This window comes from Hippoglossus stenolepis, chromosome 8, assembly GCF_022539355.2.
Source record: "Hippoglossus stenolepis isolate QCI-W04-F060 chromosome 8, HSTE1.2, whole genome shotgun sequence".
In the NCBI taxonomy this organism is placed as follows: Eukaryota; Metazoa; Chordata; class Actinopteri; order Pleuronectiformes; family Pleuronectidae; genus Hippoglossus; species Hippoglossus stenolepis.
Window position 1 is genome coordinate 6,328,561 of NC_061490.1, and position 19,913 is coordinate 6,348,473.

The window sequence follows — 19,913 nt, forward strand, 5'->3', positions numbered from 1 at the left end:
TGAAAATAAAGTCCAGCTAAGGCTAAATTACCACACAGAATTTTCTTTGTTTTTATGAGATTCAAGACGCATTCTACTAATCCAACAAATCATGCTTGTTGGAGTAAGTTTGACTTTACCCTCACAGGAATCGCTGCAGAGAAACAACACATTTATATCAGCCTGTGTTTTATTCAACAGGCAATGAAGTAATGTACTTGGCTGGATTAAAAAAACAAAACAAAACAAAAATCGGAGAAAGAGAAATGGTGATGACAGACCATAATAACAACTCTACCCCGTGTGGAAACTCCATTGTGACCTTCCTTATTGTGCATGCAGCAGACAGAACGTCCACAAGGTCCGACTCCAGTCCCCGGAGCCACAGACTATTTATCTGCTTAAACAGCCTCTGTAAACCTGTGAGGGAGCCGTTTGATAAGAGTCTCACACAGTGGAGGGATGAATAGCATTGAAAAGGGGAACAAGCCAGCAGAACACCTTGCTTTCTTGAAGTCAGTTTTGATTTTAAGCGGTAAAAAAAGCGGCAGCCCCGGGGCCTTTGAGCTGCCTTTGTGCTGAAGAATGTCGGAGCATCTTCAGGTCTGTGTCTGACTCAATCAAACTGTCTGATCTGTCCCCTGACAATGCACCACAACTCGAGTGTGGCCTTTGTTAGACAGTGGTGGCTGTGTTATGAACTGCATCAGGGTACGAGCTGAAATCCAGTTTTTGATTCTTAAATTAAACGATTCACTGCATTTCCCCACTCCTATCCTTTACACCACATATCCACAGAACAGTGGATGCATTGAATGATACCATCTATCTATTGTTTTATGTGACTCTTAATAGCCTGACAACTGAATCAGAATCAGAATCAGAATTATTTTTATTGCCAAGTATATTTACACATACAGGAAATTGCCTTGGTGTGGTTGGTGCATTTTGACATAAAAACAACAATCGGACATAAAAAGAACAATGTTATGTTATGGGCACGTGCGGTGCTAAGGTGCAGTGATTGGTTCCGGGATAGTGCCAATAATATATAAGTTATAAAACAAGGTGCAAGTGACTCAACGGTCATCGTCCTAACACTAGAGACTGTGGAGTGTAAGACCTTTATTCCAGTTTCACACAAACTTTTACTTCATGACTCTTTTTTATAATTGCTGCTAGTTTGGGATAACTGCATTTGATCTTTTAAGAAGAAAGCATAGGGAGAAACTAGGGGAAAGAAACTCCACTTTCTTGTTATTTTAAAAGGTTCAATTTGAACTAAACTCAGAAGCTTTTCAAAAAAGTTGGCTCCACCAAACCAAACTGCAACCGAGAATGAAGACTTATGAAAGACTTCTTCAGACACCTACTTCTTAGGACTTTTTTTTTTACTTCATTTTTTTTATCAAAAACCTAATGAAGATAAGTCAAGTAAGTAAACTAAGTGTAAAAAGTAAATATCAACATTTGGTTTTGCATAGAACACCAACCTTATTGCCTATTGTGAGAGTCCTACACTACTTCCTTACCATTTAAAATGATGTCTATGCCCACACCCGTCTTCCAAAATCCTTTCTGCTAAAAAGCAACGTTTGATGAACGCCTGAATGCAGCAGATGTTTAGAACAGCACTCACTGTATAGCGGTTATAGAAACGGCACATTGAAACTATTTGCAACCTCCTGTACTCAGTTTCTTTAACAAAACACGCAGCTAGTGAAGGTGAAACAACAAGATTCAGAAATGAAAGAAAAACAAAGAAAAACAGCCAAAGTGTTGTATTTGATCTCCCTTAAACCAACACAAATGAGTTTTAAGTCTTTAAGGGAGCTTTGCTAATTAAAAAGATTCCTACTCTGTCTGGAATACTAATGCTAAGGCCTTGAATGGACGGTAGACATGACTATGAGCCGAGCTCTGCCATATTGCTTTAATAGCACAACCCACTGTCCCGTGACTAAGGCACACTGTCAGGACGACTAATAGTCTTAACACTCAAGTGAATCTGATGAGTTTTTACCAGCAAGCAGATAATGAGCATGGAAAGGAATCTGCTGTGAGGATCCCCAGAGAACTACTTTGTACGTCTTGCAAACTTGCCCAGCCTGGGTGGGATCAGGATGTTGTCAGTAATGTGCAACGTAAAATAAAAGAAGTTTGGGATTAGCTGTAGGGTTTAATATGGCCAGTGTGCTGCTGCATCATGGTGAAACAATATACTGTGGAGTACAGAGGCGATCATTTGATACGCTGCCAACAGTGACCTAAAGCCAGAGTAAACATGGCGCTGCGTAGCACAGCATCCATTCATCAGCTTCCAAGGCTCTCCAGAGCTGGTGGACAAGCGGACTCCGTCGAGTGGGAACCTGGTTGGCACGAAACCACTGCCAATATGTGAACTGAGCATATTCCTCAAGTTTATTTATTTTCTTAATCATGAGGCAACACCACCTCTACCACTGTGAGTCAGCAACCTCTGCTCCACTGCACTTGTAGCTTGGTTAGACACACTGTAGGGAGCATTCCCCTCTAGGTAACAGATCTAATGAAGGCTTATTGCAAACAAGAACTGGATCATTACAGATGGTGTGATGTGTCATTCCCACAACTGTCCTACAGTTAAAAGACAAGTCGACTGGCTATAAGATTCCATCATCCAATAACAGTTATCTGATGCTACGCTAAAAGCAGCACAATATAGTATACTATATATATTATATAAACTGCAATATGGAACAATGCATTGTGTTTGTGGAGAGAAATTATTATAGTAATTATTTTTTTAAGAAATAAAGCAGAGACTATGTCCTCACGCTATTAATGGGACAAAAAAGACACTAGAACCTCTCAATATTAAAATGTCCTCTCAGATCCCCCTTTTATTTTGTTATATGGTTTCAGGCCTTGAGGAGATTTTAAGTTCTTCTCGAGTGGCCGAACACTAAAGGGTGTGGGCAGTATTATATGCCACCATCAGCAAAACACAAAATAAGAAAATGTCTGAGCAATTGACAATATTGTTGTATCCAGTGCTCGAAAGCTTACAATTATATTATAACCTTGTAATTTTTCCAGCAACATGGCTTAACGCAGAGCAGACTATCCAACATAGCTGCCAAAAAACAAGATGCTAAACTGAAGCTCTGCTTGAATGCTCCCTCATCATTAACCCACTCCCGAATCCCAACATGCTGCTGTACAAACTGCAGAAATGATTGAATGAGTGATTGAATATAATTGTGGTTAATGCCTTTAAACTGATACTTATGTGCAACTGTTAATCAATGACGGCCAAAAGTGATGTTTTCCTGTTACATTAAGCATTGTATTTAAACTGCAATTGCTAGTTTCATATTTGCTTTTTCTAATTCCCCCTTTAAACCCACATGAAGTTATTTTTCACTGCACAAATATATATATATAAAAAAAGTATATAAATGCACAATATTCTAACCTAAGATGCTATTTGAAATCTAAACTTAATTGAACCACACATATTTTCTGTATATAATCAGGCGTAACATTAGCATGACACAGTAGCAGTGTAGAAAGATTAAACATGTTTAGTAACATCTACAAAATTAATATAATTAATTAATAAGTGTTATGTTGCTTTAATCTGTGAAATTTGGGCAAAGTGACGTAGCTCATAAGGAGTTTACACACACTACAGTGTAGTAAGATGGTGAAACAATTAAGTGTATTTGATTTTCTTCTTGTCTGTGGTCTCTGTCTGAAGTCACTGTTCAGCCAAACGTATTGTTGTATAGCACAGTAATATACTGGGGGACATGACAGGACAATATGTCCCAGTGGCCAAACCAGTAAAACAAGATTTAAAACCTACTCAAAGCCTAGAAAGATGTGTGTTTGTGTGTGTGACCATGAAATATCATTCCACATGTTCCCAAACTTTTTAAGTTGTGACCAGTTCAACTCGAGTGTTGTTTTTCCCTTTAAAGGGGACATATCATGAAAATTCCACTTTGTTAGTGCTTCTACAGGTTAATGTGGGTATCTGGCATGTCTACCAACCCAAAAACTCTGGGAAAAAAACACTCGCGCGTTTTGTTATGGTTCCTCTAAGTCAGAAACGTCATGCTTGAGTGACTCGAATGAGCTTCCAGTGTATTGTGTCGTCACAATACACTGGAAGTCTCCCTACATGGCCTTGGCCCACCCCCCACCTCATCCCCCCCGCCCCCCCACACTAGTTACGCCGGGTTTACACCGGACGCGGAAGCACCGCGCCGCGCAACGCAGCGCGGTTTCCAGCGCGCAGCCGCCTGGCTGTTCACACGGGACGGGCATTTCTCCGCTGGTCAGCCCGCGATTCTGCTTTCTCCGCTTGTTGTTGTACCCGTTGAATGTCGGGGTTCGGGGGTAAATGATGGTCTTCATAGCCCCCCCTCTCTTTCTCTCTCTGTCTATCTGCTTGTGTGCTTGTAGTGGATGGGCAGAGGGGGACATTTAATTATGTGATTGGGAAAATTAAAACTCCAGGACAACAGAAGGGGAATACAAAGTATGGGATGCATATTTGATAATTTATATCATATAAAATATGTAATTTATATCGTTTAAAATCATGGGGGGAGAGGGGGGAGGGGGGAGCTGGCTCATTAGCATTTAAAGGAACAGGCACTCAAAACAGGTCACTCTGTGGAGGGCTGTTTTATACAGGGTAAAAAGGGTGCTGTTTTATATGATCCTTGTGGTATTTTGACCAAAGTATGTTACAGACATTTCATTAAGACCCCAAGGAACCATATCAACTTGTGGTAAAATGGGCATGCTATGTCCCCTTTAAGTAAAACGACCTCACAATAAATGAGAAAGTTTAACTTTGCATAACCTTGTTTTTTCCCTCCTGTTAATGGAATCATAATCCTTAAGATTTCTCCTGCAACTCCGTGTGTGTCCTTAAGGTTGGTCAGCGCAAATCTTCTGCTTAATGTGCTGGTATGAAACCAGGGCAACAGACCATAACATGCATTTTACGTAATGGTAAAAATAAAAAACGAGCTAAAACTAAAGTCTGGTCAAAGAGGAGAACGAATCAAACGAAGGCGATTCAAAGATGGCAAAACTGTAAACTTCCACCTTGTCTGTGCTGGGAACAGCCACTTGTCTCCCACCGTCCTCTGGGCTCACAAAACCCTTGGCTGACACTAAGTGGCTCTCTGGGTTAACTCTGGGCTACTGGAGTCACTGCTCCTCGCCCTCACCAGTGCTGCCAAGCATCTCCAGCCACTGCAAATGTAATGCCAGCTGCTGGAATAATGTCCCAGCTACATGTCACTGCCAAATTCCTTCCCCGGCATGTGGACAATACCAGAGCCAGATCCAAGTCTGTGAGCCAGAGAGGGAACGACAGGGAGATGGCTTGATGCACACAGAGAAGCAGATGGAATAAACTAAGCCGAGAGAAGCCTCGTCTAAGAGGGGGAGAAGGGCACAGATTGTGGGGCGGCAGCCAAAATATGAAATAACCAAATATTAGCCGCCCGCTAATGAGAAATCCTTCAAACAGTTCAAACTCTAGACAAAGGCTCTGGAAGTATTTCAAAGCCACAGCACCAGCCTCATCAGGGCATATCCCACAATGCAACATAAGAGCTGCGTGCCTTGGACAACAGTTAGGCCACGGAGGGGAGCATGATCTGGGTATCAAACAGACATGCAGGCAGACTTGTGTTCTCTGGGCTGATTGTTTGTAGTCGTGTGCTTTGACAGGTCCATAAGCCCCCCCCAGCTCTTCCAAACCCTCAACTCTGCCCAAGGGTCAGCACCCACGTCCCCACCCACCCTCCAAACAAACCTGCCCCCCGCCCCTCTGACTTACTCGACACTTAAATCAGTACAGGCCATGTTTCCCAGACTGTTCTGCCACTCAACTGGGTCTCCACTGAGACGGCATGACTGACAGGCTGGAACAGGAACAGGCCGGATAAAGGCGAAACACCCATCTCTCAATCCCTCCACCAGCCTCGTCCTATTCCAGTTCACAAATCGACTCCCACCAGCTCACTCACTCACACACACACGCAAGCAAACCACATTTGTTTGCCATGTATCTCATTACAAAGACGTGTGCAACAAAAGCACGAATGTAATCACCAAGAGACACCGACTCCCTTTACACCTGACATCCAAAATCTCATCTTGAATCCAGATTGTAACTGATTGCATTTACACCTTGTATTAATGTGTGTCTCTGGTGTCCTCATTGAGATCTAACAGAGATCAAATCACTCTGTCCACATGAATGGATAAAGTGATGATTGAGTTGAGGACTTTGTGTGTTTACTGGCTAATTGCTGCTAAAGCTTTAACAGTTGCATTAACAGAATTACCAGTTTTACTTTCATGTGGTCAAGCTCTGTTTGCAATCAGATAATCCAAAATGCATTATAATGCCAGACGTGAATGAGATAACAAATAAAGCAAACCTTCCACATCTAATCTTGATCTAATTATGGATTACTTATTTTGTATTCATTTTAAAGTCAACACATAGCTTGTATGTATTAGCATTAGTTCAAATCTAAGCACTGTTACAGTAAACAGGTGTAAGAGATGATGTAAGAAAACATTATCATTATGAGAATGTGTCTTCTTTTATATAGAGAAGAACACACGTTCATGAAGATAACATCACATGTGTCACCTTTAGATAACAAACGCTGAAAATATTGAAACATATAATTCACACACATAAGTAACAAACAAAAAGAAGCTTGATGTGAATATAGAAAACAACAAATACTGACAGTCAAACATACCTGCATGTACTAATTTATGAGCCTAAAATATAGGGAAACAGATTTCAAACTAAAACATCAATTTCAGGTAGTGTTTAATTGTGTATAACGCAAGTAAAACGCAGGCGTCTGTGCAGCCTGTGCAGAGAACTGCATGTATTTAAAAGGTGCCAGACACACACAAAGTAGATGACTAAAACCCTTTCATTGTAGACATTGTATTAAATAAATGATCATCGTTGTATTAATCATTTTATTAAATGATTATCAGCTAGCAATAAAGCCCAGAAATAATATAAGTACGTGCAAAATGTTTTTCCAATTTTCAAATGTCACTATAGAAAGAAAGAAGATTCTAAAGAAATATGTCGATGAAAAGAACAAATTTAAAGAACTGAGTTTGTCGATTCCTTCTTGAGCTCGGAAGTAACAGACTCAAACAGATTCAAGGTCCTCTTACTGGTCTTCATCCTGTTGCTTTCAGCCACATCTCATGGCCTTTATCAACAGATGGAGTTTGTATCATGTGCTGTAAGTGTGGATTGTAGATTAGTCAAATGAAACTGAGTGTGATAAATTAAAAAGTACATATATCATAAAATGAGGATTAATTCATATTTTGTGACGCATGGACATATAACTGCACATTGTTATGCCACAAATGGCATCCAATGCTTGATTAAAATTTATTTAAAAAATATTTAAAAAATATACATATACTTAGTAGCTTTACTGGCAGCCACGTAATAATAGCAAAGTGATATTTCCCATACAACCCACTTGTATCCTTCCCCACCATATTCCATGAATGTTGCTCAGATAATATGAATCCTGGAATATGCCTGATGTCTGAGTGACGTTTTTTTATAACTCTGTTTGGATCTGACTTTAAAATGGTATCTGTCAAAAAGGAAATAGCTTTCCATCACTGGCCCATTTAAAATGTACCCACAGGTAAAGCACATTTATGGTAATATGGAAATAGAAATGATTCAGCGGCGGTGCTGTGGCTCTGAATACCAACTGTGTTTTGCGGCTGCAACAAACAAAGAGACGACCTTGAGGACTGAAAGGTCAGAACGTCTGCGTGGACCGGGCTGAAAGTCAACATCTCCGCCTCCCAACTTATGACAAGGAGATAAATGCAGAAATTGCAGTCATGCCTGAGTGTTTTTTTGAACTTGTTTCAATTTTGCAGCGCACACAATGAATCAGACAGCAGCTGAAGCAATTAACAAGGACAGACATTATGGTAATGAGCGCGTGGAGCTTGTAAGGTCACCCTCGTTGCGCATGTTAAGCCACGACTCAGGGCAGGGATTCTCCGTCACCTGAGTCACCGACGGCAGCATAAAGGGATGAGGTGCAGAATTGGCTTACCCAATCTGTCACACACAGGCATGTGCTAGAAAGGAGAAAAGGAAAAGCTCTGGGCCAGACTGCACGGGCTCATTTAATTGTCTCCGTGATTTGGTGGCGTGACACCGGATGCTGAGTTTACAGCTTCAGTGAGAAAGGATGCAGCTGGGTGGTGTGCAGGATGGGGAAAAAAGAAATAGTCAGGCAGATAAGCAAGGGGGGGAATGAAGTAGTAAAATAAATGAGTGATATCAAGAATCGATACACCTTGATGGAAAAGAGTGCTGATTAAAAACATCAGACATCATACAATCTTCAGTTCTGTGGGATGTAGTTGAAAAAAATATATACTAATTGGACTACAAGTTACAATTGATTTAATCATCTAATTATTTCCAAGGACAATAATAAAACTTCTCATTTAGCACAAAAACCTATTTCGTTTGGACATACCATTGATTTTTCCTTCACTAAGTCGTTTTGATACTTATCTTCATTTATGGTTTACAGAAGCCTCGATGCTTATGTCCTTGTGGATAATTTGATATATAATATAATAATGCAATGTCACAGTTACATAGTTGAATAATGCATTTTCAAATACATGTCATTTTCTCATCATGTGACGCAGTTTGATGGGGAGTCATTTTCTCGTCGATATAAGCAGAGGTCACAGTGTCTCCATCATTTGTGGACATACTTTGTAAAATGTCTTTTTTTAGTCAAGATCCATGTTGATCTTGACATTTGATCTTTTACTGATCAGCTCCAAAAGTTAAACACATGGAGAAAATATTCCCAATCAGTTTGGTGAAAATCCACCCAAGCAATGTTTCAGTTATTTTCTACACAAACGCACGCACAGGTGGGCAGGGTGAATATAATGAACCATTTCAGTAACTACACTTTCACAATAAATGTGCTGTTGAGTTACTCCCTCTTTTGTTCTGTGTTGTGTGTTGACTAAAAATGCAATGCATCATGGATGTGGGAGTGACATCACCAGTTGATGATGCAGAGACGAGACAATTCATAGGTGCAACCACATTCCAGTGAAAAGACACAGGATGATGAATAGGATTTTTGAAGGGAAATAAATAAAAAAAATGTCCCTGCTTTGATTGAGATCTTTATTAGAATAAAAGTCAAACTTGTGTCCTTTTTTTAATTTGTTGCATCCTCTGTCAATGTTGATGACGGAACTGTTTCCAGTCTCTGAACAGCGGACCTGCCAGGACCACTGATATAGGGATTAGTAAATTAGTGCAGGAGGAAGTGATTTCAGACACAGCCTGTAGTAAATACTGTGCTGGCTCACTAATCGTAATTAACAACAAAGCCGCCGTGGAGCAATTTATACAACAGCGGAGTAGTGTTATATAATCAAGGAAACACGGACACACAACTCTATCAGAGTCAGCAGTGTCAGGTTGGTTTGTAAATGGTCAACAACTGACAGAAAAACGTCCAGCGAACAAATCAAGTGATCACAGCGATTCCACTGAACTTGATGTTTTTACTCGTAGACAAAAATGCTATTTGCAAGAATACACTATGCGAAGAAGTGACAACTTTCAACTTAGCTTTTTCCATGATCGTAAACTCTACAGATACTTCAGCTCTAAACTTATTATTATTATTGAAACATGAGGACATGCTGGTTGGGAGACGATCGCAACAGGTTCAAAGGAAAATAATTCAGAGTATAAAAATCTTTTTGGGGAAGATGTTTAAAGGCTGGACTGAAATGGACATTGGGTATGGACATGAATGTAGTCAGTCTCTATGAACAGGCATATTTCAGAGAAAAATGAAAACAACTGAAGGCAATGAAAACAATAGGATGTATTTCTTAACATGGGTAAGAACACGGCTTTTCAGAGGGCAGAAATCTGTATCATGTACTGACAAATACGGCATTTAAGTAATTACATTTTCTAAGATTCTTACATTAATGTCACTGACCAAAATAAATGTCTGATTGCATTTTCTGTTTCCAATGTGCAAACTGTTAACGCTGCAGATTTAACCGTTGCACGTGGAGCATTTAGCCAAGGTGCTGAGAGCCGAAAGCAGTGTGAGGAGGTGAAGTCGGAGGACTGCTCACTCAGAGCAATCTGTCATGATCTGCAGGGCCATAAGTTACAGCACATCAGCAGTTCACCACTTAAGCACACACAACCGTAAATACAGCACACAAATGAAGCCGTTAATCAAAGGTTTATGGAACCTTTCACCATGTCAATATGCATTAGCTGCTGACTGATTGCCATTTGTCTAATTAATCAGTCCCCACCTTCAAACTCATATGCCATTAATTCACTGATGAGCAGGGTCACAGCACAGTCCTCGCACATAAATCTTTTTCCTGTCACTGATCCAAAAATAAACTGCCTCGCCTGATGAGTCTCTCCAGCACAGCGTGGAGCCGCGGAGACGAATACGAACACAAAGACTATTTTCGTTTTTGCCTCGTTTCTTCCTCTTTGTGCAGACTTGAGACATCAACTCCGGGACCCCGTGTCGCAGCTTGAGTCGCTATAAAGGCGCTCCCTGGGCTTTTTTGTGTTTTGAAAAGGTCCAGTCATTACACACGGACCATTTCGGTCTCAAGTGGGAAACGGTATTGATTCCGGCCGCAAACCCAACAAAAGGGGCTTAGACGGAGTAACACCCACTCTCCGATATCAATCCAGAAACATGACTCGGCAATATCTCACCGTTTTAGAAAAAGAAAAAAGAAAGAAAAGGATTCTGTTATTCCCCAGCGGTAAGCCACTGTTTTCAATCAGCAGCCAACATTTTGCCACAGCCGGCGCCGGGGCTATACAACTGGAGTCAGACTAAGCGGCTGCAACATTTAACACCTCAACATTTCCGGGAATACAACACAAGTGCAGATTTTACTTCTGCCTTCCCTTCACCCACTCTGTCTTTCTTCTTCTCCTTTTCATTCATATCCCCCTCATCTCATTTCTCCCCCCTCCTCTTCTTTTCCTTCTTATTCCCTGTCTCTGGTGGGTTGATATTCTTTGGCAGGGTTCCCAGATAAGAGATTGGTATGAAAGCTGCGTGGAGGAACAGTTATTACAGGCAGTGTGCTCTGATCACAGACGTTTCAGATCACAGCCAAAGAGACTCTTCTTATCACACCCAGGGGCTCACAGCTCGGGGCACCGAGGTTTTCTATTTGACTCCCCCAGATGACTGGGAAGTTACAGTAAGAGAAGTCACTGCGTATTCACCTGAACAAGTCTATCACGTCAAGAACAACACTTGATATCTTAAGTGACTTCACATCTCACAAAAAGGAGGGAAACAGTGGAGGACAATCCCTTCAAGATGCAGTTTTTGGTAAACTGTCCCATTGGCCAATTGTGGAAAAGAATGCATGTGTTTAAATGGGTTTTACAGACTTTCAACAGCAAGTTTCTGACCCAAACCAAGCCCTAAAGAGGAAACCACAGTTTTGAAGCATCTCTGCATTTCACAGAAAAGAAAAGCATCTGTTTTCGACAAACCCATAAATATACACCGAGAGCATAGAACACACAGCCCCTCCATTTTAATGCGCCACATATATTTTCCTTCCTCTGCATGTTTACACCTCTTATAAACCAAATGCTGCTGCTGTAGCGGACATGGTAGGCAGCTCACACCACTACTGCGTGTTCTACCGTCTTGTGTTTTATAACTGGTAACAGATACTGTGTGCCTGGACCTTTCCTGTAATCACTGCACAACATATAACTGTCATATTTCCATTTTCTGTCTGTATTTTCTGAAAAGCAAAAGGGAAACTGTAACATTCACTCTCTTGCTTAACGGAAGTTGTCAAAGAAGAGACAAAGCAAATGTCCAACATCTGCAGTAGAGCTGGGATGTCACAGAGCCAGCTGCCTTAACGGTTAGTTACTGTGAAGTAAGACATCCTTTTTGTGTCTCATTACAAGTATCAACAAACAATTCTCATAGCAACTAATTTTGTTTGGAAACAAGAGTTTCTGAACACCAATGAAATATGGACTTAAGTGGCACACTTGAGTAAAGAAGGAGTTTCTTCAAGTAACTGGAAAGAACATGAACTTTCCTATATGAACATGTTATCGGTCAGTGTGAGTTTGCTGAGAAGATAAACATCGCGCACGGAAACAAAGTTTAAAGTAAATAGCAGCAGATAGACTGAAAGACGGACACAGGGACTCATTCCTTCATTCATTTGTCAATGAGACTCACGGTCATGAAGCCGTCCAGTAGACCAGAGTCAGGTTTCGGTGGTGCCTGCAGTCGCTCCATGGACCATTTCTCGATGATGGAGGCCACTTGGCTATTCTCAGTGTTGAGGATCCTGAAGCCCGTCATGTTCACACCACTGAATCGGTAAGGCTCCACATCCAGCGCAAACAGATCCTAGAGAGAAGAAACATACATTCAAGACAGAGCACACAGACATGTGTTTCACAATGACTTAACTACGGTAATGTTCCTAAGTCAGTCAAACAAACACACAAAAAGAAAGATTCAAAAAGCCCTATGAGACAAACTGTGATTGAAATAACCCTACAAGTCATACAATCATATTCAATGACAAGAGTCTGAAGAAACGATGGTGACTGAATAACGAGTCTGCTTTAAAGCTTCTTCAGACCTTTGGACAGAGCAAGTCTAGCAGCTCCCTGCCAACTCCAGCCTTTGTGCTATTGGCTTACATCCTGAACTGAACCCTACTGTCTATACAGCTGCAGAGTGGAAGGTGTTATCGAGACATGGGGCCTGGCAGTGGAAGTGAATGAACCTGGGTGATTTAAGAAAAAATAAATCAACATCCAAACAAGGTTCAACTGAGGTTAATTTGACTGAGATTACAGCGTCAATGTATTTGTGATTTTTCAAATGCATACAAGTTGACAGTGTGATGATCACCATCAAAAACTAGGTTACTGATCAAACGTTCCATACTGCATCAGAAGAAAAAACCCAGTAACACAAGGTAGGCTAAGTGAACAGTAAAGAGAAATCTGGCAGCAAAAGGGCTGACATATGTGGCCTCAGTATGGCTGGGATGTTCACTCTGCTGGGAGAATTAGGCTGTCAGCACTGGACTCTGTGTGCCAAACAACCGTGGGGAATGACAAGACACCCCTCGGCCTGTTCCTGCCTCCCCTGCCTTATTCCTGCTTGTATTTTACTGTTCATCTTCTCTAATTATCTCCTTCAAACTGTGCCAGGTTGAATGGCTGCAGAGAGGAACATTTAGATGTCTTGTTTCAAAAATAAAAAATGATCCCCTTTTGGCCCATGTAATGAAAAGCAGATAGATGAAAAGCTGAAGATTTACATTTTCAAAAGGAACTTGACATTTAAAATGTAGAGGACGGGGGGGAGGCAGAACAGAGACAGTTTTTGATCCAATGCGAGATGCCTCTGAGAATGAGTGGGATGGCGCTTCAATAAGAGTTTGATATATATATATATGTATAGATAAAATGTTTGGATGTACATTTTAAACTGCACTTTACTCTGTGGAAAGGGGAATTTATCATGAGGTAACAAGCATGCAGCCAAATAAATAATAAATCAGCAGAGATAGAGACTGAATACTGTCTCGCACGTAGGTAAAAGAAATGTGACATGTCTTATCACAAAATAAATACTGATAATTTTACTTTCATGCTGTTGTGTCAGACATCTGTCTTTTGATTACAATTCATGTACCCATGTAAAACTAGCGTTCGCCATTTTGACAAGGAAACAATACTACTATTATAACTACAACTGCAACTGTTGCTAATGGATATTAGCGAGACTAATAAAACTCCGTATAATAACAATAGACAGCATATGAAGAGGAGGAGGCAGAGGGAGAACAGAAAGACTTGGGCTACATCCATACTTATACGTTTTCCGAAACGATCTCTGTCCAAACGAGCGTTTTGGCTCCAAATCAGTTTTAATCCCTGTCCAGTTAACACATCTGAAAACATGTGACCACTCCTGCCGGTGTGCAGGAAAGCATGTGTGTGCTGCTGGTGGTTGTTAATTTGCAGAAAGAGGAAGGCAACAAACGAGACTGCTCGAATATCATCTTGTCCTCTTCACATTATAAAATGCAGATTTTAGGTACACAACAGCTGTTAGCAAAGACAACAGGGTGGGCAACGCTTGTAATTGATTATCCATTAAATCTACCGATTGTTTTCTTCTGGAATGGGGTCATGTGAGAGGAGCCTGACGAATCAGTGATGGCGACATCGTGACTGATAAGACCCAAACAGCAAGTTGTTGTGAGTGTCTGTCATTGTAATTGCTGCCCGTCCAGACTAAAACGCCTCAGAGTTGATGTGTTTTTAAATGAAAATGTAGTACGGATGTAGCCAATGGAAGAATTTAGAGACCTGAGAACCAAATACTGAGATGCGGACCCTTAATTCCAATGAAAGTTGCTCACCGATGGCTTGGTAGACTCAATAAAGCACAACAATCTATAAAGTAATGGTCACATGCCAGACATGGAAAGATGGTCAGCACTACATGTTCAAGCTCTTTTTACAAAGTTATCTTGTGGATGTATGATGGGAATGAAAGAGACTCTACGGGTGCAAGTTGGGAAGCTATAAGCCAAAGATCTCTGTGTTCACTGTTAGTGGTATGTAACATTTTCTACAGAAACAAGTAGCTTTACTATTCTCTGTGAAGAGATGTGTTACGTAATTCAAGTATGACTGAAGAAACAATCCACTTAAACTCATATTGCCCATCTACTACACTACAGTGCATGATTACCCAGAAGTTAACTTTGAACGTGTATTCATAATGTAAACATGTTACATTAAAAAAGGCTGATTTGTCAAAACTAAAGAAAATGATTCAAAGATTTTACGGCAAATGTCTGTCAAGCATTTAACAATTTTTTTAAAGAAAGCTTTATAAGTTGGTTTCGCTACACACGCTCACAAGAATTTCCCCATGTGGTTCTTCATGGTCGGGTTTGGCCTATAGACTTCAGCAAAAATAGTTTAAATACAATTCATTCCTGTTGAATAGCAATTGATATTAATTTCCACAGATTTGACTGAGTGCAAATGGCTGTCTGTCTCCTTGTGTCAGTCCTGTGATTGACCCATCTCTTGGCTGATGTCAGCTGGGATTGTCTCCTGTTCCTCCGGGATAAGCGAGAATAGCTAATGAATAATTGGATGGCAGCTTGATACCATTAGTGTCAAATTGTAAAGCATGTTGCATTAGAAGCCTTACATAAATGCACTTTATTTAAAAAAAACATACCCTTTGTGCTACAGTGTAATTATAGTTGCAGTACCAGAGTTGGCCAGTGGGTTAGATTGGCAGAGAGTTTGACTCAATGTGAGATATCCATCTCTTTAAAAACACAATATGTGGACACAATATGAAAAAAGACGAGGAAGAGGACTAAGAAAACAAATACAAAACATTCATGTCAAGAGGAGGATGAGGACGACCAAGGAACTGAAAAAACTAAAACCATATGAAGCAAAAGAAAAGCTGTCATGATGTCATAAAGCAGAATGCATTCATTTCTTTGGCTCTGGTGAACATATTAAGTCAAAAATAAGGAATGATCCAAAGAAATACATATAAAAGAAAACAACTCTGAAAATGAAGATTGAAGAGCAGCGTTATCTCATTTGGGGGATTGCAACAAATCTTGCGAGATATGGGGATATGGAAGTCTGTGTTAGACCTGATGACAAAGTGAGTGTGCAGCACAGGCTCCTTTCCTACTCACCAGTGTGGTGAAGATATAGTGATAGTACTCTGTCATCATTCCCATGGCAAGAGCCTAAGAAAGAAAGTGGAAATAAAAGAGGCAGAGAGAGATTAAGATATGGAGACATTTATAAATGAATAGGGAGGCAGACACAATATTTTGTCATATTTTGCACACATGCATATGCATTTTTCGGTTAGTCTGTATTGCCGGGTTATGTGAAGAGGAATATTCTGCTTTCACTAATGCAGCCAGGCTCAGAGGCAAGAAACAAACACACCAGCATTAGAAACATATCTGAGTAAAGCAAGAGGTTCATCTCAGTCTCTAATACAATGTACATTTTTTATATATGAGGGAAAAGCACAAAGGATATTGCATGATTCGTAGAGATGGGGCAACTGGATCATTTTTCAACAACATACAGTATGGAAGTCACAATGCGGTGACAAGAGGTCAATGGTACAAATTCTTACATTGCTGATTTGAGTTGACAAAGTGCTTTGACAGCAAAGCAAAAGTATGAAGATAATGCAAAGCCAAATATGAAGCTTCCAGTTTGTATCATGGTTCACTGGTTCTACCAATGAACCCAAGAGGAGGTGCAAACAAAAACAGACGTAAGCAGGTGGCAGTGGAAATTCAAACATCTTATTGAACAGACTTTCAATGATGAAGAGGAGACTCTTAGAGATCCAACTAATCTATGTTCCAACTTCCAAATATAGTCACAAGCTTTGAGTAGACCAATAGAATGAGCTCAATGGGCCCACAATGGGTTGGGGGGGGGGCTGGGAGGATTAAACAGCATCTGGCCTGGGAATACCTTTGCATCCCTCATAAAATAGCTGAAAGACATGGACGGGGTGGCCGGAAAAATATTTTCTATTTTCTCCTTTGCCCAAACACAGATCCAGATTTAAGGCAAAAGAATGGACGGACAATGCATTTGGTTTGCAAGTTTAACAGTCTGTTTAAATAGTTTCAAAGCTTAACAGAGCCGCCTGGGCCATATGAACATCAGACTGGAGTCTGGGCACAGAGTAACAATCTATTTTAGGTTGATTAGATGAATACAGTTAGACATTAATATCTGAGATCCGCCTTGTTCGTGTTCAGAACGAGTCAGACTTTACTCATGTGTCTGAAATTGCCACTCTTCTTCCGAAGTCTAGTAAATCCGCTGATAGGAATCATTCACACCATTACCAAGGTAATCTGTCTCTAGATATACACCTCTGAAATGAGATTCTTACGTAGAATCACCTTGCTCTGTATTATTCTATCATCATTTAGACTTTGTGTGCGTGCTGGCTATCTGCCACCCCATTTCAGCTGTATGTAGCTATATAGTGGTGCCAAGAGTCCTGTCGTGCTGAGACTTACTAAACCAATAGGAATCACGGATTAGGACTGTGCAGAGGATGATGACACTGGCATGGATGATAATGGCTGGCATCAGGTGGGAAACCTTCAGTTAGTCTACAGCCTTCCATCTGAAGACCAGCCCACTCAGTGGTGACTCACATGGTGCCATTGCCTAGACCTCGTGATGACTGATGACAGCTGGAACCCTTGAGGAGTTAATGTATATTTCCAATTTGTTGATGTTAGAGGAAAACAAGTCTTTAAAGAAGTACACACCATTCAGCTATTAGAATTTAAAATGTCTTTCAACTGTTCATCTTATTCACCTCACACTTGTCATGTTAAGGCCCATAGGAAGTACAGTGTCAATAGAAAAGAAAAGCTGGAACCATCATTAACACAGGCCAAGAAAACAGCCCATTACAAAAAGGTATTATTTTAAAAGGCACTGAACAAGTGACTCCAATTACTCAGGACCACACGTAATTAAATAGTTACAAGCAATGGAAAATATACAAAAGAGGGAGTGATTGACTCTAAATGAAAGTATAGTGAGCCAGTTTTAGCCTAGCTTCCAAAAACATCAAGGGGATAGGGTGACGAGAAAAATCTAACATAGCTCTGACAAAAGTTAAAAGATACAACTCTAAAGGTGGGTCTAGATTTATATAAAATGTTCAACTGCTATAGTTTGCTAGACTGTGAAGTATGTTTTCGGTAACGGCAAACACCAGATGTCCAAACTGCCCCAATGATACCTATGAACCATACCATGTCACTGTTAGTGGCTCGTTTCTGTTCTATATTTGTTTTGGAAAAGTTGGCATTCAAGCAACTCCTTCCAAAGTTGAGCATGTACGAAATTCATTGTTTATCCCTCATTTAAATGTTTTACACCCACTTTTCAGCAGCACTGTTTATGTTATTGATTTTTATATCGAATCTGAACTTTTGTTCAGAGTGTGGAACCTGTGTATATATAGCATGTACATATTTTCAAAATATTTATTTATATTTTGTTTTCCCGTGCTAGTCTTTGTGCAGCATATGTTGGGTCAACCTCTGTGCTGTAAACATTGTTTACATTCATATCAGTCTTCTCACTTGACTGTCTTGTTGTCATCATGTTGTTTTCGCTTTATTTGGGAAAAAGGGTTTGGCTAACAGCTGATGAAGAGTCGAGGACCTTTAATTTACTGGTGAATCACGTAATGAGAATATCTGGGCAGGACAGTTAAGTCTTTCATTATCTCCCATTAGCAGAGTTTCTCTCCGATATTATTAATAAATTGAGTCCTTGACCTTCCATAGAATCTACCATTTAGTCATTGATTAAAAATGCTGCGAGAGTGACAGAGTCTCACTTTAATATTTGATAAATCCTTTAAGCAGCAGAGACATGAAGGCTTGCTAATTGAGTTGCTCATTACAAAGATGTTATTTTACGTAAGACGGCATTGTTCAGCCGCATGATTAAAAACATTGAATAGAATTGAGAAAAATAAAGAAAAGGTCCAATTTAAAATGCCACTCCATAAAATCTAAAGTATATCTGTGGTTCATTTCTGAAGGAACATTTTAAACATTCAATGCTTGTTTTACCACGAGGAACAATCCTGGATTGGAAGCTATGACGTCTTTGGTCTCCAGTGATGGACTTGGTGAATAAGAAAACAATGCCATAACTCTGAGATTAATGGTGTTATTATCTTAAAATGCCAAACAATGCTATGCTGTGATCTTAATATCAGTAAATGTGTCATTATCACAGGATGAAAGGCTTCTGTGTTCCATGGTCCGTCCAAAAGGATTCCATCTTGTAGAGGTAGAGATGTCCTATAGAGGACAGAGCGTAACCGACAGGAGCACATTGTGACTGCTACATTTCTTATTCAAGGAAATTGGATAATTAGCTTGTGATACCACATAGACATGTTTGTTATCCTGAGATAATGAGATGATAGAGTTGTAATTTAGACATAATTGTGTGTTGTGATCCAAGCTTCTCTGTTTTGATCACCGGTCCAGCGCATGTGCATGTTAGTCTCTCCCTGCAATACTGTTGTTCCTACCTCCGTTTATAAAGCACCTTTCGACAGTGTAACCAATGTGGAGCAATTGTTTTTACAAAAATGCCTTAGAAAAGGAGAACAGAGGTATTGTTATTATTATTATTGTTCATATATTTAACTTGTAACAATACTTATCTTATACCTTTCGTTCTACATGGTGAATGACAAGTGTATCAGTGCAAAACTTTGTATAAGATGCTTGCAGTGCAAACACAACAAAGCATTCATTTATTCAAGAAACTGAATCAAAACAGGATTTCAGTTTTACTTAGTTAAACAGGAACATTGTGAGATCCTGATGTTTTCTCAGATCATTAGTAAGTAGTACAGGTGCAGTTTGGGTTTTGGTCTGCACCTCTATCAGCTCACAGATTCCAGACCAAAACTTAAACAGCATATCACAGTTATCAAGTATTGATCTAAGTACCCGACACAAATCGCTATAATTTACAGCTTGAAGTGTTTTGTGCATCTGCAGCCTTCATAAAATACATGGCTCTGACCAGATTACTGGAGCTAATGGCGTAAACCAGGATGTTTCCTATTGGTAAAAGTTTGTCTTGTCATTAGTTCTCATTAGATATTAGTTCCCATGGTTTGGGAGAGGGCTGGATTAAGAGA

The 19,913-nt window shown here is 40.1% G+C and overlaps 1 protein-coding gene across 5 annotated transcripts in view; it reads right to left on the minus strand.

The window, feature by feature from the left end:
- grik2 (glutamate receptor, ionotropic, kainate 2) overlaps positions 1–19,913 on the minus strand; it is a 231,719-nt gene that overhangs the window by 116,425 nt on the left and 95,381 nt on the right. For all 5 annotated transcript variants that reach the window (XM_035164273.1, XM_035164271.1, XM_035164272.1 and 2 more), the window contains 2 exons: positions 15,871–15,924; positions 12,342–12,515 (listed from right to left, as the gene is read on the minus strand). In XM_035164273.1, the coding sequence (XP_035020164.1) occupies positions 12,342–12,515; positions 15,871–15,924 (228 nt within the window). The remainder of the gene's footprint in view (positions 1–12,341; positions 12,516–15,870; positions 15,925–19,913) is intronic.